Below are 19,061 nucleotides of genomic sequence, written 5' to 3'. Positions count from 1 at the left end.
AGGAGACGTTTAAAATAAGACAGACCGATCTTGACAGTAGATTTCTAAGGTTTTATACAATTCTAGCACAGGGAGGACAAAAGAGGGAAGGGGAAAGAATTTTTCCGTAGAATTCTATATTCATTGTAGATAAAATAGATGAAATAGCTCTATAGGTAGACACAGTGTGAAGTATGTAGAAACAGAATAAAGGAGCAATTGCTATTTCATGGTAAGTTTGATGCTTTCTTTAAAGGCACTACACTCACTGTTTCTAGAAGCAATACTGTATTGCTTCTGCAAAGGGATTTTGAAATCCAGATATTGAAGGGCTGCATTGCTTTTAAGTAATAACTTCACGTGCAGGAAAGAAGCCATCGTATACTCAACATGAGAGTTACATCTTAATTGTGTGTTCTTCCTTAGTGTTGTTTGTTTTTAAATTGGCTTAATACACATTGTAGTTGTATTCTGCTGTATATTGAATATTCCAGCTTCATTTTCTTACACAAATTTTCTTGCTCTGCTACATTTTTGTTTTCTGTGCAGCTTTGACTTGCTTATTTTAAAAGAGGTGGTTCAAAAAATGGCTGGCATAGAAATTACTGAAGAAATGACAATGGAACAGTTGGAAGCCATGACTGGTGGAGAACAACTAAAAGCTGAGGTGTGTTCATGTTTAATTAGTAATTTAATGATAGTTTAGTAGCTAATGATAGATTAGTAACTTCATGGTAGTTACTGCTTGCTACAATTCGTAAGTTGTGTCAACACACTAAAAGAAGCTGCTGCTTTTGTCATGCAGTGAACTCAAGGGCCTTGCAGGCAGGCGGCCAGAATGAACTGGCATGAGCCATAGTTACTGTGCTTTGCAGTATTCCATATTTATGAACTTCTTCAATAATGCAAATTATAGTATTTGTTATAGTAGTCCTGTTATTGCAGGACTTGTTCTGAGAGTAGCACCACTGTTGAGTGCAGTAACACAAATACCACCTTAGTGGTTAAATCTGTTACAGGTTTTGCATCACAGACCTTATGTATTCTCTCTGAGGGGATGATTATATCTAATTGGTGCTGAAATCTGAAGTTTTTCTGTTAAACAGAAGAGACTTGAAGCAGATGGCAACAAATTTAGGTCTAAAGTGCAGTTTCATGTACTCTAGGATGCCTTCACTTGTGATCTTAATATTGCTCTAAACATGGATGTAAAAATACTTCTGGGAGATGTGGTTATTGAAGAGTCACTCTTCACAGTGTTGTATAAAGGTCTAATAGCATAGAGGACTAATTGCCTACAGGACTTCTTATCTGTTATTTCTATATAGATAAATCACAGTAGTGGATCCAAAGAAGCTTTTTTGAAAGACAGAAGGTTGTTTATGTGTAATTCCTCATTCAGAAGCATATATTCAGTTTCTATTTATGATGCACCCTTTTTAAAGTTAGGATGTTTGTCTCTACTGTGCAGGGTGGATACTTTGGCCAGATCAGGAACACAAAAAAATCTTCTCAGAGATTGAAGGATGCATTATTGGACCATGATCTTGCCCTTCCCCTGTGCTTGCTTATGGCTCAACAGAGAAATGGTGTGATCTTTCAAGAGGGAGGAGAAAAACATCTGAAGCTTGTGGGAAAACTGTATGATCAGGTAAGCAAAGCATGCATTTGCAAGAACCGTTTGTTTGGTCAGTTGTGGTGTATCGGTACAGTAGATAAAAATTGGCAAACCATTTGCAGTGATTTCACGTAATGATCTCAATAAATTGGCCTAGATACGCAGTAAGCGGCTAGTTTGTGCAATTTGAGGTCCCGTCTCTTACATGTATTGTACCTGTACAATTTGCCTGTACAGGGTTTGAAAGAATTTGAAGATGGAATTTGGTGTGAATTGTTGTTGTTGTTGTTCTCCCACATTCCTGCGTTGTTCCTAAGTTGCTGTCTTAGTGTTAACAGCAGATAACACAGTTCAACAAAAATTCATATGTCAATGATTATATAAAATTAAGGAAAGTATAATTGAAATTAAATATTTGCAAGGTAAAACTTCTGACATGTTGTCCAAATAAAGTAAGAAAGCTATCTGTTACAGGACATCAGAGATTTATATTTTTATGTTGTTTTCTGTTTCGTTGTTGACTTTCTTTTTTTCTTAAGGAAGCATCCTGAATTCCTTTCTTTACTTTTGCTTCTTAGAAAATAGATACTTGTTCCATTTTAATGGAACAGAATGCTCTCGATTCTGCTGGCTTTGCAGGGGTTTTTTAGGTGCAGGTTGAGCGCACCTAAAACACACTCAGTGCTGGTTGAGTCAGCATTGAATGACAGAAATACTTGATAGGGAAAACCTAGCATCTCTTTCCCTGTTGGAAAAACTAATGTTTAGGCATTAATAAGTTCTTACTGCAATGTATGTCAAAAAAAAAAAAAAAAAAAAAAAAAAAAAAAACAGAAAACCTCTTTGTTTCTGAACTGTCCTCTAACTTTGTTTTTTTTAACATACAGTGCCATGACACCCTGGTACAATTTGGTGGATTTTTAGCATCCAATCTGAGCACGGAGGATTACATTAAGAGAGTGCCTTCTATTGATGTTCTCTGTAATGAGTTTCACACACCTCATGACGCTGCATTTTTCCTTTCAAGACCCATGTATGCACACCATATTTCGGTAAGTAAAAACTCTTCTTTATCTCCTTCTTAGAGCTGCAGTATTGTGCTTTATCACTATGTGTGTTGGAGTCCTCTAAAGTTTAGGTTTGGCTCTTTAAAAAGAATTACGTCAGGAAAAATAAGCTCTAGACTGGAACAAATATGCCATATATTTATAGAAGATACAGCCTACTCTTCAACATCTACACAACTGAGAGAAATTGTAGTCGATGAAGTCATCCGATTTGGATGATGACAAGACTTTTTCCCTACAAATGTGTTTTTAGTAGGTGCGTTAGATGCCTTTTTACTGAGGAGGAAAGTGTTGCAGCTGCAGACAGATGTCTTAGGACAGGAATTGTTGGAAATTAACAATCTACATTGTAGATTTAACTTTGACAGCAATGTTTACTTAGTGTAATAAAATGTTTGCCAGTGTCAGATGACATTGAAAAAAGCAGGATCAATGAAGATCAAATCTGTCCCATGTAGATGAATATTAAAAGTTCTGTGGGACTTTAGTGTTTTATGTGCATAAATAAAATTTAATATGTGGACTTTTACTTAGAAATATTTTCAAGAGAATTTTATGCAGTTTTATTTGTTTGTGTATAGAGATTACAGTTTTATATTTCTTATTTTTAATCCACAGTCGAAATATGATGAACTAAAGAAAGCTGAGAAGGGAAATAAACAGCAGCACAAAGTTCACAAATACATTACATCATGTGAGCTGGTGATGGCTCCTGTTCATGATGCTGTGATCTCTCTGCACCTTCCGAAAGTCTGGGATGACATCAGTCCTCAGTTTTATGCTACCTTCTGGTCTCTGACAATGTATGACCTTGCTGTTCCACATAGTAGCTATGACAGAGAAGTGAATAAACTTAAAGTTCAGATGAAAGCCATAGATGACAATCAGGAAATGGTATGTTTGTATCACTTCGTGTTCCATGTTAAACTTTCTAACTTAGACTTTTCTTTCTGAATCTTAGGTGATTGTAACCCTGAAAAAGGGTAGAACAACTGTCTGTTGCTACTACCATCTCATAGTGGTGGTATTCAGAATGGAATTCTGCAGGCTTGCTTAATCTCTTTTGGATAGTGATAGATATTGTTATAGTTAATAACAAAGACTTAAAAATTATGTTTTGTATGTGCTCCTTAGCGTTGAGGAAGAAAACAAATGTAGTATTTGCTTGTTGTGATATTGTTACTGTAGCTACAGGGAAAGCTCTGTCCTTGCTGGCGTAGAAGTTATGCACACATTTTGTGATTTTTGTGTTCTAAAATCTGTTTTCTCATAGAGTAAGGTAGTCAAAGCTTGTTAATTCTAAACCAGTGGGTCCGTTCAGAGAGGTTAAATATAATAAACTAATTCATCCATTATGAATTTCTGTATTCACTTGATCTGGATTGACTCTTCCTGAAAATTCTCATATTAAAAATACCAGTGGCTTCACACACTTAAAATTTCTGCAAAATCTGCTATTTGGAAATAACAGATACTTAGCTGTGTCTGTATTCTAGTTTAGCTGTTCACTTCTATCTTGACTTTAATCATTTGATGTTCATAGGTAAAATTAGGTGATTACTAGATTACTTTTTAGTGAAAAAGAAAGCCTTTCATGTATTTCGTGGTATTATCAGGGATTTATCTATAGCAAATGTTGAACGAGTTTCTTATATGTTTATAGCCTCCAAACAAAAAGAAAAAAGAAAAAGAACGTTGTACAGCTCTTCAGGACAAGCTTCTTGAGGAGGAGAAGAAGCAGTTGGAACATGTGCAGAGGGTCCTGCAGAGACTGAAACTGGAGAAGGATAACTGGCTTCTGGCAAGTGAGTGTGTAGGGAAAAACTGTGGATTTTTAAGTTATGTCCATCCCCAGACTTAAAAGCTTCTGAGATGTGATAGACTGATACTTTAAATACTGGTTTTGGAGTTTGATCTCTTATGTTGAAGCACAAGATAAGAGGCATTACCTTCAGGCTGGAAGTTTTACTTCGAATGTGGAGTAATTGTTATTCTTTGTTTAGGGAGATGCTTTGATTACCTCTTGCAGTGCAGATACCCTTTAGATACTGCACTTACATTAGCTGGTTTAATTTTTTTAGTAAGATTATACACCTCTAGAATATAAACAGATGTGGATGAATGTTAACCCATTAATTTGCTGTCTCTTTTTTTTCCTCTTAATTTCCTTTTTTTTTTTTTAAGAGTCTACCAAAAATGAGACTATCACAAAGTTTCTGCAGTTGTGTATATTTCCTCGCTGCATTTTTTCGGCAATCGATGCAGTTTATTGTGCTCACTTTGTAGAACTGGTGCATCAGCAGAAAACACCTAATTTCTCCACACTTCTCTGTTATGATAGAGTAAGTAGTTGGAACAGTGTGTGTGTATATATATAAAATTATTGTCTTTAAAAATAGTTTTGAGTGGTGTTTTTTACCCACTGCCCTGCCTTGAAGAAATCTCAGCAAATTCATTACCCATGCTTTATAGCAGAATCTACATGGTAATCAGAAGTTCCCTTTTGGGTTTAGATTTGTACAAACCAGACTTCTCTGTGCTTTGGAGGTTTATTTTCAAAAAAAAAAAAAAATCCTGGTTTATCCTCATTGAGGATTTCAAAGCAGAAATATTTATATCTATTGTAGATTAGAGGGATATAAATCTCAGTTGTCACAGGAGCCAGATTAATGTTTTGCAGCCTTTCTGTAGTTTGCATTTCTGTGACCTCATTTACCCTCCCTTTCCAACTGTGTGCCCTTCCACTCCAGTAGAAATTTTCTTTTGCTTCCCCCAACAGTGATCGTCTTGGGACCTAAGTGTACAGTGCTAAAGAGACAGGACAAATTTGTCCTCTCCCTATTAAGGTATAGGCAGGGTGCCACAATGAGCACTTTTGATAGCAGCAGCATACAGACTTTCTGGATCAAACAGGGCACCTGGGAGAGATGTTGGCAATACAGACTTTTTTTCACTGTTTGCATTCCTGTGGAGGATGAAGAAATGAGTGTAGATGGAAGACTCTTGCAAGATGGATTGAGCTCCAATAGTGCTTGTACAGTTCTGGGATATCAGAATCCCTCAGGCACTTAGTTTCTTAATAGTAACAAGTTAACAAGTTTTCTGTGCAGTTACTACAAATTGGACTGTGAGCTTTGATTGAAATGATTTGTGTGGAACTGTCTTGTAAAAAATAGGATGGATACTCTTCCTATGAACATTGAGTTCATAGTTGGTCTGGTATCTTTTAAGATATGACTTCTGAAGTAGGTAGACTTCTAAATTACAGGTTAATTTTAAAGGACTGAAAGCTGGGGTGGAAAAAGTCTTGAGAGCATACCAAGATAATTTGATAAAGGTTAAGTAGATAATAAAAAGGGCTGCCTCTCTTACTGCATTCTCTGAGTAGAGTGAGATGTAGTTTATCAAACGAGGCACAGTTTCCAGATATTTCTATTATCAGAATTCTGATATCTGAATATCTAGCCTAACAAATGTTTAGACTAGAGGAAATTTAAGTTCTGATGCCTTTTTGCTTTGTAATTCAGTTAACTGTGCAAGGCAAAGCTAACTATTATTATTATTTATAGGTTTTCTCTGATATTATATATACAGTAGCAAGTTGCACTGAAAATGAAGCTAGTAGATATGGCAGGTTTTTATGCTGTATGCTGGAGACCGTGACTAGATGGCACAGTGACAGAACCATATATGAAAAGGTATGTAGAGTTGCTAAAACATCTTTGTTCATGGATGAAAAAGTTAAATAATGCTCGCTTGGATGCTCAGGCCCAGTAAGAATGGATTTAGTGAAAATTAGGTGTGATTTTTTTCTGGTATTCTGGTTTTAAAATTGTTTTTGTAATTACTATAGATTTAATAGAAATAATTTTGTATAACTTCAGAAGTAAAATGTGACTTCTATGACAAGCAGTGAAGAATCAGAATTGAAGTTAAGCTCCCTCAATTGCTAAGGAGGCTCTCCTGATATTCCCAGCAGAAGTTAGCTAAATTGTGAAGAATCCTTTCATTATCTAACTTAGCTAATATTTCAGTATATTTAAGCTTCCCTCTCTCTGTTTTCTCTTTTTTCTATTTTGTCAGATATATTTGTAAAGAATAATGAAGTAGGCATATTAATATTTGCTGAATTCTTATTTTTATGATTCCTGAAAAACGCTTGACTTTTCTCTTTATGCATCTGTAGGAATGTGGCAACTATCCAGGCTTCCTCACTATATTACGGGCAACTGGATTTGATGGTGGAAATAAAGCTGATCAACTGGATTATGAGAATTTTAGACATGTGGTGCACAAATGGCATTATAAATTAACTAAGGTAAAAAAGCTGAAAAGTTCATGTCTGTGGGAATATTAATGGAAGAAAGTCTTGATGGGGTTTAATTTGTGTTCTAGGCTTCTGTACACTGCCTTGAAACAGGTGAATATACACACATCCGAAATATCCTGATTGTGCTGACCAAAATCCTTCCGTGGTATCCAAAAGTGCTGAACCTGGGCCAAGCCTTGGAAAGAAGAGTACATAAGATATGTCAGGAAGAGAAAGAGAAGAGACCTGATCTATATGCATTGGCTATGGGGTAACAACACCTTATTTAAGAAAGTGATTAGAAGTGGATCATGAGGCTTCTAAAGACTTGGAACTGTACAGTCCTAACACATTTGATTTTTACCTTACCAGAAGATTACCCTATCCTGCATCTCAGGGCTGGCAGTGTGAATGAAAACTTGCAGTTCGTGCTGGATGATCGTTAATTGCCTTTACAGGACTCTAGTGAAGCACATATAATAGTAAAGATTTCCACTTATAAGAGCTTAACTTAATTCTAGAGAAATAGTGCAGCCACAGTGATAGCTACTGATAGAGCAAAATGAAGAATGCAGAGTGCATAGGTCTTTGGTCTAAGTTTATACAGTTCTAAAATGTTAAACTAAAATGCTTAATTATGTTATGCATCTTGCTGTGGTGAATGCAGGAACATCTGTGTTTGTTGGAGGGCCCATTCAGATTGCTATAATAATTGAAGTTTTGTCAGTAGGTTGTTTTTTGTGTGTGTTTGAGTAGGGGAGGAAGGGGAGAGATTGGAGAGATGAGGTTTGGAAGTGGAGTGTTTGTGGTTTTGTTTTTATTTGTTTTTGAGGTGATTGAAGGGCGAGAAACGGCGTTATCATTTGGGGGAAAACTGTGAACTTACAGAGGAACTGTTATGTTAAATCATTTTAAATTCAACCCATATTTTTGCTTTGTGTTTGTGCATATTTAACAATCTGTGCGACTTGCAGCTATTCTGGGCAGTTGAAAAGTAGGAAGCCTTACATGGTACCTGAAAATGAATTCCACCACAAAGACCCACCTGCCAGGAATGCTGTAGCTGCAACAGTACAAAATGGGCCAGGTGGTGCTGGGATGCCTACATCTCTCTCCATAAATACAGCAAAATTGGAAGAAAGCACTGCTGAGGAGACTGGTAAAGTGGCTTTTTGTAGAATTCGTTTAATATTATAGACAACTTTCTGAAAAATTGTGTTGTTAAAATTAAAAATTCTAAATGGGATAGCTAATAGGGCCAACATATGTTTTTGAAAATATATAATTTTAGGGGATATTCAGAGACGGTATTCTCCATTATTATTTAACCATCACTTGCAACTGATCTTTCGTGAATAAGTTTTTTTATTTTAATCGGTGAGCACTTACTCACTTGCTGAAACATTTTTGTCTTCTAGCAGATAAACTGAAGGAGAAATCTCAGGGTGCTGTGAAAGTTGTTAATAAAGCTGTTAATGCTACACCAAAAGTGACAACAAGCAATGGAAATAGTGCTTCTAATAGGTGAGAAACTTAAGTCTTCCACATTCCTTATTTTCTTCCTTCCAAACTGTTGCATTATGCTTGAATGTGACCTGACTATTTCTTTTTTTGCTTTTGTGTTCAACCTGATTTGTTTCTATTTCTTCAGTGTTTAGTTAATAAAATTATTTCAAAATATGCAGCTGTGCTAAGCAGATACTATTGTTAGATATATTCCACATCAACTAAAGCAAATACTAAATAAATTAAAACACTTGTTGCTCTTCTGATAATGTGACAGCAGAAATTCTGGCTGACTAGTGGTGTTTTCAGGAGGATATATGAGATCATTTTAAGTGAAACTCTTTGAGATACGACTAAAGCTAGTTTTACATATATGTTAATTGCTCTTTTTATTCTTTTTATAGCAAAATTCTTAAAGAAAAAGATGAGAAAGAAAAAGGTGGGAAGGAAAAAGAGAAAGAAAAAAAAGACAAGACTCCAGCTGCCACTCCAGAGGCCAAGGCACTTGGGAAGGATGGAAAAGATAAACCGAAGGAAGAACGGGTAAATAAAGAGGAAAAAGCAAGAGAGATCAAGGAGAAGACACCAAAATCTGAAAAAGAGAAGGAAAAAGCGAAGAAAGAAGAAAAAGCTTCAAAAGAAGAGAAGATGAAGACAATTGTTACCAACATTGAATCAAAGTCAGCTGCCGAAAAGGAGAAAGAAAAGGAGCCATCCAGAGAAAGAGATGTAACAAAGGAGATGAAATCCAAGGAAAATGCTAAAGGAGGAGAAAAGATGCCAGTAGCTGGGTCCTTGAAGTCACCTGTTCCCCGAACAGAAGCATCAGAATCTGAAAGGGGTAAGCTTGTATGTTGAGACTGAGTTGTTAGAAAATAACTCTTATGCCAAAAAAAAAAAAAAAAAAAAAAGCTAGAGATGATGAGGAACAAATGGCTGCATAGTAGATAGTAATTTTGCTAGTTAGACATCTTTAAAATGAAGGTATTTTACTTGTGTCCTACTAATGCTGTTGTTCTTTTCTTCCTTCAGAACTAAAACGCCGCAAAGTTGATACTCATTCTTCTCCATCACATTCCTCAACAGTAAAGGTTAGTATAGCCTGAGGAAGGCAGCGTCCATGTTAGGCTCACAAGTTTGGGATGCCAGTATCCGACTTCCTTCAAGTTTTGTGCCAAGTATACACTGGAGAGCCACTGGAGGTTTTATATTGCATTAGAAAATGCATTCCTTTTCTTTATTGGCGGACTGTCTTTTTTTCTAGAAAAATATTTTTAACCAAAATAAAGCTTCAAGGACCTAGCACAAATTTTGTAAATAGTTTTGGAAATTGCAAGAGAATTTTTACAAAGAAGTGCCTCTGTTTTAAGCAGTCAGTTTTTTTGGAGTGCAATGGTAGCTACAATCAAATGAGTCTTTGCAGCAGAATGGAGCATATTTTTCTGCACTTCTCTTGAAGAATCTATAGCACTGAAGATTCCGGGATCATGCAGGATGTACAATACCTCTGAATTCATCAGGCTTCTTGATGAGCATCATACCGATATGTGCCTTCTAAGGAGGAGTCTTGAAAGGCGTTCCATTTTAAAGTCTCCTTGGTGATCAGTTCTCCTGTAGTTGTGTATATTCAGTGCGCATGCAGCTTCTGTTGTTACCTTCCCTTCGAGGTTTGTTTATTTCCAATGGGTTCCCACCGTGTTGAGCCCTGCGTTACGATAAAACCAGATGTGGCAACCAAGCCTACTAACCAGCAAAGAGAAACCCCAAGCATTCAAGCGCAGCACAAAACCGTGGCTGTAGCCTACTTGAAGACTCAGGGTAGCCAATCCTTGCTCCATATTTATTTTATTTCTAAATCATCTCTATGTTCATGGAATCTTTGAATTTGCAGTACGTTGAACCTGTAAAACTGTAAGTTACTACTACTTCATCAAGAGCACTGTGATGGATTATGTGGGCTTTTAAACTTCACCATCTTACCAACTTTTAAAACAAGCTTTTCTCTTTTTTTATATATATTTTTATTTTTTTCAAAGATTACATCTCTTTTTTGTAAGATTTACTTGAAAGGTTTAGACTCATTTTGGAGAACTCAGAAATATCTATAATTTTTGAGGAAACAGGTGACTTTTTGCCCATTTTTATAAATGGAAATGTGAAGTCATTCTAGAGTGGCTTCTACCACATTTAAGTGAAAGTGGAGAAGATGGGTTACATTTTTTTAACCTGTATTTCACCTGTGCTTCAGTTAAATTGAGGGTTAATTTATATATATATATATATATTTTTTTTTTTTTGCAGAAGTCTTGGTGGGAGAATGAATTTTCAGTATTTTATGGAAATTAGATATAAACCAATTCTGTAGTTTACATATTTTTATTGATAAATTGGGGCGTAGAGAACAGATTACTTTCATTTTTCTTTCTTTTTTAAAAAATGCTTTAGTTCCTATTCCTAGTTTTGTTCATTATAAACTATTAACATAAGATTTATTTCAGAAGGAGTAGCTGTTTTTTCTTTCGAGGGTACCGCCATGCTTCCCAAAGTTCCTCTGGTTTCTGAAAACTATTCCAGCTCACGTGTCATCTCCATTCATTTTCTACAGGACAACCTCAGCGAACTCAAGGACTCTTCAGCAAAGGTTTGAATCTTTTAGACACCCCCAAAGATTACTGTTGTTTTGTTGCTGAGAAAGCTTATTGATTTCATGGCAAACCCCATGAGAACTCAAATCCCATTCCTGTATTTTTTTTTTTTTCCCTCCCCATCCCTTTTGTTATTTTCTCTTTTACCCATTTCTGATACATAGAACTTCTGTGCTGTGCTGAGGCTTACTCCTGCCTGCAGGTGACCGAGGAGAATTTGTGGTGTCCAAAGAATAGCTGCTGAATTTACTGCTGTTTTGATTTTTTTTTCCAAGATTTTCTTTAGGAGTTCACAATTTTACCTTCAGTTTTATAGGTAGAAATAAAAAAGCACAACTGCCAGTACTATGTTTGCTTTACTTATTTCCAAATGACTAGCCAAAACCATGTTCCCGAATTGTCAATTGAAAAAAAACAAGAAGTGGCAATTTGGATATTTCTGCTGTCAGCCATGTTTATTGGGGAGGCACCCTGTGATTCTCATAACTTAAATCTGATGAGATGCTAGCATCTGTGGATCAAATTCACATAGTTTCAAATAATATTTGTAAACCATTGCTTTTATTTTCTTGTAAATTTAATTTATTTGAGTTTGGGAAATGATAACGTCTTGCACTTGCATCTGTACCCACTGTGGTATTTGATAGCTTACATACTCATTCTGTTCTTCATTCTTCTCATGTTAAATTAAGTTTCAAATGGTTAAATTAAAACCCAACTTTTAATTAGATGAGTATTTTTTAAAGCTAAATTTGCTTTACATATCAACACACCTGCATAGCTCGTTCCATCTTCAAAAATGGCTTGAAATTTTGGTCAATGTCAAAAGTTAAATTTTAGGAGCTTTTGAATTTTGTCAAGTATTACACTTAACAGTTCTGTGATCCTCACTCCTCCCTCCCCAAAAAAAGCTGAATATATTAAAATGTTTAGCTTTGAAATAAGATTGAAGTTGGTTAGAAACAGGAGTTGAATAGCAGGCTAGAACCTTGCAGAGCAAACAACTTCTCTTTTCAGCTACTTTTATCCTTTGAAGCTCAGGGTTTACCACGGAAGTCTGTACTTCCCTAATTTAAAAACAAACAAAAAATCCACCAGGTATTGGCTTAAATACTTTGTGGATTGAAGTTATTCTTTAAAAGTTAGAACCTGTTTAAGAAACTGATTCCATTCGTTCATTCCAGGCAAAATTGCAGGTGCTAAATCAGTCCAGGAATCTGCACATCCTGTGTCAGTAGTACTGCTTTGATGTATCAAATAATACTGGTAAACGATTTTGTGTGTACTTGATAAGTGTTCCAGTTAAGTGAAAAAGTTCTTGTTTGTTTGGTGCTGAGAAAAATATTACAGATGAATTTATAGATGACCAGATTGAAAGCGTCTTTTACTTATTGTTTGTATAGTACCAATATTTAATTTTGTTCTTTGAGCTAGATCTGGTACAATAGAATAAGACTTTCATTTACAAATTTAGAAATACATATTAATTTTCAATGATATTGCCTTGATTTAACAGCACTACATTAACCACACTACTCCAACACTGTCCAAGAGTAAGGAGAGAGAAGTGGAGAAGAAAGATTTGGACAAGTCAAGGGAAAGATCAAGAGAGAGAGAGAAGAAAGAGGAGAAGGACAGGAAAGATCGAAAAAGGGTTGGTGAATTTTTTATGAACTAGTTCAGAAAGTTGTTAAATATTTGGAAAGTTCTCTATTCAAAAACTCTCACAATAATAACTGGTGGTACAGCCTATCAAAGCAGAAGTTATCCAGTCAGGATTCTTTGGTTCTGTTAATATTTCAAAGGTCAGTTTATATTAATACATTCTAAATCGTTATTCTTCAAAATTAATCTCCACAAACTTTAAGCAATAAAAATACTCAGTTATCTGAATATTTTGAGTTATCTGAATATCTGATATTCAGTTATCTCTTAAGTATTCAAAAATACTGAAGTGCTTCTTCTGGAATATGACTGTATTGGTCTGCTAACGTTTGCGTAATTTATTTGGTATTAGGATCATTCAAACAATGATCGGGAAGTACCACAGGATTCAACCAAACGACGCAAAGAAGAAAATGGGACAAGTATGTACTTAATTTTTTGTGTGTGTGTAAGGTTTTTATAATTGATGCGAATTGTGAATCATGACTTTCTGCTGTGCTTTTAGCTGGCTCTTCAAAACATAGTAAAAGTGAAAGTCCTTCTGATTCTCCTCGTTCAAATGAAAAGGAAAAAGAGAAGAACAAATCGAAATCTTCAGGTAAAGAAAAAGGTGATTCAATCAAAGCAGAGAAGATGGAAAAGAGCTCCTCTGGCAGCAAAAAGGTAAAAATAAACTAGTTTCATTTTCTGTTCCCCATAAGCAATTAAGCTAGTCTTTTTTTTTTTTTTTTTTGTTGCCTTTTTATGGTCTAAATCACAGATGCCTGTGAGTGGGTAGGAAAATGTTCTGGAATTTTTGGAATCTTGTGGCTCTACTTATTTCAGCAGTCGCTCTGACTGGATAAATTAGAGGAATAGTTACTTTTGGTAGTTGCCAGGAAAAATCATAAATTACAAAAGAGCATTCAACATTTAAAGTATATTTGCAAGCTAGTTTGGGAGCAAATATGTAAAAGCAGGTACTATTATGAGCCATTCATCTTCTGTTCACTGGTTTGGTGCACATGAGCACAGCTTTTCTTTGTGAAACAAAGGCAATGTCTTAGAGCCATATTTGTAAAACATGAAACAATATTGTCCAGCTATTATAAACCTTTAGTGATTAATGTAAACCATAAGACAAAGTTACAGAAATCTCAAATCATAGAATACGATTACATTCACTCTGTCGGTTTTCTTTAAGTAGATTTACTGCGGCCAGTTAAAACTTCAAATGTGTATGATCTTTCTAGTCAGACTGTACAATGTGTACAGTAATAAACTATTTCCCTTTATATTTTTGCAAAGGAGTCAAGACACGATAAAGAAAAAGCAGAAAAGAAAGAAAAACGAGACAGCACTGGAGGAAAAGAAGAGAAGAAACAATATCCTATTAACACAAAAACATTTAAGATAAATACTGAAATGTAGCTTCATTTAATTATTTGTACTAAAATGTATTTATCCTTAATGCTTGATCTACTCATAAATCTTCAGACAAGCACAGATAATGAAGAATATTCCAGCCAAGGTAAAATTTTTATGCTTTCCTTTGAATGATAGGTCCTATAGCTGCTGTAGGTTGGGATACTATAGAAACAGGCTGAGTGTGAAAGGAGCTATACTCTTTTTTTTCTCTTTTTTTTTTTCTTTTTTTGCTTGAAACTTTCTGCATCCTTAGTATTGACTGTGTCTTCAAGCCTGTTTTGCAAGTGCCAAATGAGAGAAAAAATGGGCTGTAGACAATTTTGGGTCAAAGAAAGGTGGATTTAAAAACAAGTGATGAATCACTGAAGCCTGATAGTCTTTTTCAGACCCATTTAAAATACATGAAGATTAAAACTGAGTTTTAACAGGGTGCCCCTTCCGTCTCTACCCCCTCTTGCATATAATCATTTTTTCTGAATAATTCATTTTCCATTACTTGCAAAATATGGGGGAGTGCTGCACTGAAGTTAAAATCAGTTCAGCTGACCTGTGTAACTTTTGAGTTAACACATGGCTACCAGTCTTTCTTCACAGAGCAACAACAGTTTTGCATTCTATAAACTGAATAGATATGATTGGGAAAATATCAAAATGACTGTTCAACAAATACAAAAAGAGCTTCTCTCTCTTATTGGAAATTGCCTTGGGGATCTATTATTTTGTCATGTTCTATATTCAGAATTGATAAATCTCTGAAAATTTGGTTTGTAGATTCTGTGAGCACTCAAAGTGAACACAAGGAGAAATTACATTGAACGTTGCCTGTTTTTTTTTTTCCCCTTTTTTTTTTTTTTTGGACTTTCTCTGTTTTCTCAAAGAAATACAGTTCTGACTACAGTACAGCCGGACAGAGTGTGGAAGGATACTTTCGTTTGCCACTTGGGGAGGAGGGGAAGATGAGATTAGGTGCACAAGTCCTTTATGTCTCAGTTCTTGCAGAGAATTAGTGAGGCTGAAAATTTGCCCTGTTTTCATGACTGGCTGATCTAAAAAAAGATGCTGCTGCCTTTCACAAAATGACTTACTGTGAATCCCATATCAACATAATTTTTTTTTACCATGGGAATGGTGAAACACTGTCACTGCCTAGAGTGGTTGGGGATTCTCAGTCTCTTAGGATATTAAAAATCCAGCTGGACATGGACCTCCAGTAACCTGCCCTGGATAATCTTGCTTTTGAGCAGTGCAGGTGGACTAGATCATCTCCAAAGGTCTCTTTCAACCTTGATAATTTTGTGATACAATTGCATGGTTTTCCTGCCTTGAGAACCAGGATATTTTAGGTGATACTATATGGAAAACTCACTGGAGAAAGGATTGGTTGTGGACTGTGCAATTGACTCCACTTGTGGTGGCTTGTTGAAGGAGAAAGAGATCTTGACAGAATCTCATGTTCATCCATTTGCATCTGACAGCTTCACTAAAACAAAGACCAAATCTGAAAGGCGGTTTTGTTATTGGGAAGTATTTTTCAAGAGAAAAGGGTAGTAGCATGGTTTACAAAACATTTACAAAAGAATGTTTTGAAAAACTCTCCTACCAACAATTACAGCAGTATTTTGCTTTGGTCAGGTCAGAAAACAAACAACAACAGCAACAAAAACATTTGTGACAACTTTTAGTGGGATAGCAAAGGCTTTTTGGCTTCAACACAGAAATCTAACAATGCATGAAAGCTCTTTTTCCAATATGCAGCTGTAGTAGGGGAAGAAACATTCTGAAATGTTCTGGTCACCCGGACATGTCATCTGAAGATGATCTCTGCAGTTGGATTGTTGCCTCCAGAGCAATGGGGGATTATTGAAAAAAGGATCTGGAGAGTGTCGCCTGGTGATATTGCTTGCTCAGCCACTGAAGCCAAGGGCACATATGTGGAGGGTTTTGGGGTAACAGAGTTCACACTGACAACTTGTGCTCCTTGGAGGGGGTTGATAGCAGAGAAAAAGAGTAAGAGTTGGGGTTATTTCTTCTTAGTAGTATTGCTGTTTTGTCATCTTGAAGTAATAGAAAATGCTGCTGTACAGAATGATTGGGAGCAGGCCTCAGGGCGGGAGAGAAATCGTGGATTATGCTGGACCTATGTCCACCAAAGTCATTATTGCCTGATCTGTGTGGATTGATTGCAGGTTTATTCATTGCTTTTTTATCCTGATTTAAGGAAAGAAGTGCTTAGTAAATGTCAGTTGCCATCAAATTCACATCCAGTTATGTGTAATGGGCTAAACTGGAGCATCTGGCATAAAATACTGATGCTGTCCCATAATTCGCATAGCAAAGTACAAAAACTACTTTTTCTGATTAATGGTTGTGAAAGCTAATGTTCCTGTATATTGTTAGTTTTTTAAACATTCTTCCTAATGTACAGCTGCTGAGTGATTGCATTTATTTTCTTTCTTTAGAAAAAACTAACATTTTGAGTGATTCTAATTCTAAATCAGCTTTTACTTTGACAAGTGATAGCCTATTTGTATCTTTTAGTTAGTGTTTCACTACTTACAATGCAATGCTTACACTAATGCAGTTCTTGCTAAAGAGTAACATAGATCTAATGAGAGAATGACTAATTATAATTTCATTTTTCCCTTACTCTTTGAATTATGAATGGAATAGAAGGCTGAGCCCTGAGTCTAGTACTTCTTTGAATATCATCTGATTGCAATTTTTTTTATGCCTTGATTGCAGGTAAAATTGAAATGGGAAGATATCCAGCTGTGACCAGAAATGTATTTTCCAGAGTATAGATTGCACAGAAATTTGTGAATGAAGAGGACCCATCTGCATCTCCTTAAATTATTCAGTTCTCTGCTTTATTTTCCCCATGCTGAAGATTTAATTGTTGAGTTGTACATTACTGTATTTTAACTTGTTGCTTAGTTTCTTACACATTTATTTTCAGTACCTGGCTGAAAGTGTTACCTATTCCATATTTTAGCACAATGTGCTGCAAACAAACAGTTGCCATAGTGCAAATGAGGTTTCATCTGTACAGAGTTCCACTTTAGGTTGTCTAAATACTGCCTGAGTGTAGTAATTCTTTCGATCTGAAATGCATTCTTTTAGATGTTTGAAAACCACAAATAAACAGTTATTGAACCTTTTTGAATTTACCTCATTTAAACTCAGTTTTTATTTATTACTTGGCCTGTTTTTAATATCGGTGACGAAAAAGAACCAAGTGGGAGCACTGTTTTCATGCAATGCTTAGGGATTATTTGTATATTATGTGTACAACGCTGACTTGTTTAAAAAACAAAGAGTGAACCCCATCTCTTCCAGCCCACCCTAAACCTGTGCTCAGTTGTCCCTTGCCACACCTTTTGTTTGTCATGATGTTTTTAGATTAATTGGAAATGCTCTCTTCAAAACTGAAATAAAGTAAGTTTCAATTACAGCTACAGGAGCTTTGTATCGCTGAACTTTAGTCTGAAAAGTTTCACAATGACATTTTTAAAAAAAAAGAAACAAAAAAATTTTTTATCTGCTGAATTCTACCAGTGTAACCTTTTTTCTAAATAAACAATAGTTTTCTCAATGGGTCGTAAATCATTGTGTGCGTGTGGTCGCTTTATTATTTTATGTGTTTTTATGAAACTTTGGTGTTAATGGGTGTGGAATTGTGCAAGGGCATTTTGTCTTTGCTATGGATATATGCTTGCTATATATCTATACTTCCTCTGTACTTGCTTCCTTATGAGATGCATCTTGCAAGGGTCTGGATCATACAACATGTCAACAACCCAGGCATATCTGCCTACTGTAGAAATGCAGGTCTTCGTTACACTTTTAACAGTAATTTGAAGAAGGAGGTGGGATTTGACTTGATTAAATAGAAGTTTGCACTTATCCTTGTCTAAAGTTCATTAAAACCTTTGACACTTGCCATGTTAAAGGAGGGGGTTTCCTTGAACCCTTTGGTTTGGTGGGCTTGTCTGTGCCTGACCAGCCTCCCCACCCCCAGTTTAGGGGAACCCTACCGGACACCCCACCGTATTGTTGACTGATCCTAGCTAGAAGTTACGATGGAGTCTTCCTTAGCTTCTCTCCTCTTTTGTTCACCTTTATACTTTTACACACAAATGCTTTTTGTGTGTTCCAAAAATGAAGTTTCTTCATATTTACTAGTAATATTACAACTAGCAATTGAGTAGGCTTGGAATTTATTTATTTATTTATTTATTTATTTTTAAGTGACCTCGTTTGTCCTACCCGGAGCGATGAGCCTGCTTGTTTTCAAAAGTGATGGGGATCTTTGGTACTCCCATGCCTGGGTACCTGATATGGTTTGCACCAAAGGAGCTATAACTGAGGAGACTGAGCACCTGCCTGCTTAAAACTGCAGCCTTGTAAGACTCAACTTAAGTTTTTAATTAAAAAGGAAGGTTGTGACCTACAAATTAATATTTTATTCTGAACAATAAACCCTAAAGCTAATAGAATACTTGTTGACTAAAATGATAACCTTTTTCTATTACCTATTAGTAGTGTTAAACACAAATATTTACTTACATGCTAAATATTGTCCAGGAAAAAAAAAAAAAAAAAAAACTACGACTAGGATGTGCCCAGTGCTCTGCGGAGGTCAGCTTGTACCTCAAGTGATTCAGGACATGGTAGTGTTCTCTTTGTGGTTCTGGTTTGTGTTGAACATGAAGGAAAGGTAGTGCTCATAGACTTGATTAGTAAAACTCTTCTGATTATATGTGTCCTTATTAACTAGACATTATTTTGGAATGCATTAGACAAGATGACAAATCCTTGTCCCCTAGTGCAAGAAAGGCAGAGAGAAATTGGGAAGGGACTCAGGT

The 19,061-nt window shown here is 35.8% G+C and overlaps 1 protein-coding gene across 1 annotated transcript in view; it reads left to right on the top strand.

The window, feature by feature from the left end:
* The window catches only part of THOC2 (THO complex 2), a 37,608-nt gene extending 19,850 nt beyond the window's left edge, over positions 1–17,758 (top strand). Inside the window, exons 21-40 of the mRNA XM_026035932.1 lie at positions 529–646; positions 1,451–1,630; positions 2,485–2,649; positions 3,283–3,558; positions 4,328–4,469; positions 4,849–5,006; positions 6,234–6,362; positions 6,851–6,982; positions 7,060–7,244; positions 7,948–8,132; positions 8,395–8,497; positions 8,884–9,320; positions 9,512–9,570; positions 11,085–11,120; positions 12,641–12,778; positions 13,142–13,211; positions 13,295–13,452; positions 14,077–14,153; positions 14,252–14,299; positions 16,939–17,758. Of these exons, the coding sequence (XP_025891717.1) occupies positions 529–646; positions 1,451–1,630; positions 2,485–2,649; positions 3,283–3,558; positions 4,328–4,469; positions 4,849–5,006; positions 6,234–6,362; positions 6,851–6,982; positions 7,060–7,244; positions 7,948–8,132; positions 8,395–8,497; positions 8,884–9,320; positions 9,512–9,570; positions 11,085–11,120; positions 12,641–12,778; positions 13,142–13,211; positions 13,295–13,452; positions 14,077–14,153; positions 14,252–14,279 (2,776 nt within the window). The 3' untranslated portion in view covers positions 14,280–14,299; positions 16,939–17,758. The remainder of the gene's footprint in view (positions 1–528; positions 647–1,450; positions 1,631–2,484; positions 2,650–3,282; positions 3,559–4,327; positions 4,470–4,848; positions 5,007–6,233; positions 6,363–6,850; positions 6,983–7,059; positions 7,245–7,947; positions 8,133–8,394; positions 8,498–8,883; positions 9,321–9,511; positions 9,571–11,084; positions 11,121–12,640; positions 12,779–13,141; positions 13,212–13,294; positions 13,453–14,076; positions 14,154–14,251; positions 14,300–16,938) is intronic.
* Positions 17,759–19,061: the final 1,303 nt, after the last annotated feature.

Source organism: Nothoprocta perdicaria, unplaced genomic scaffold (assembly GCF_003342845.1).
Source record: "Nothoprocta perdicaria isolate Ctin4 unplaced genomic scaffold, notPer1 scaffold_17, whole genome shotgun sequence".
Lineage (NCBI taxonomy): Eukaryota > Metazoa > Chordata > Aves > Tinamiformes > Tinamidae > Nothoprocta > Nothoprocta perdicaria.
Note: the sequence above shows the minus strand (reverse complement) of the source record. Positions and strands in the feature narration are given on the sequence as shown.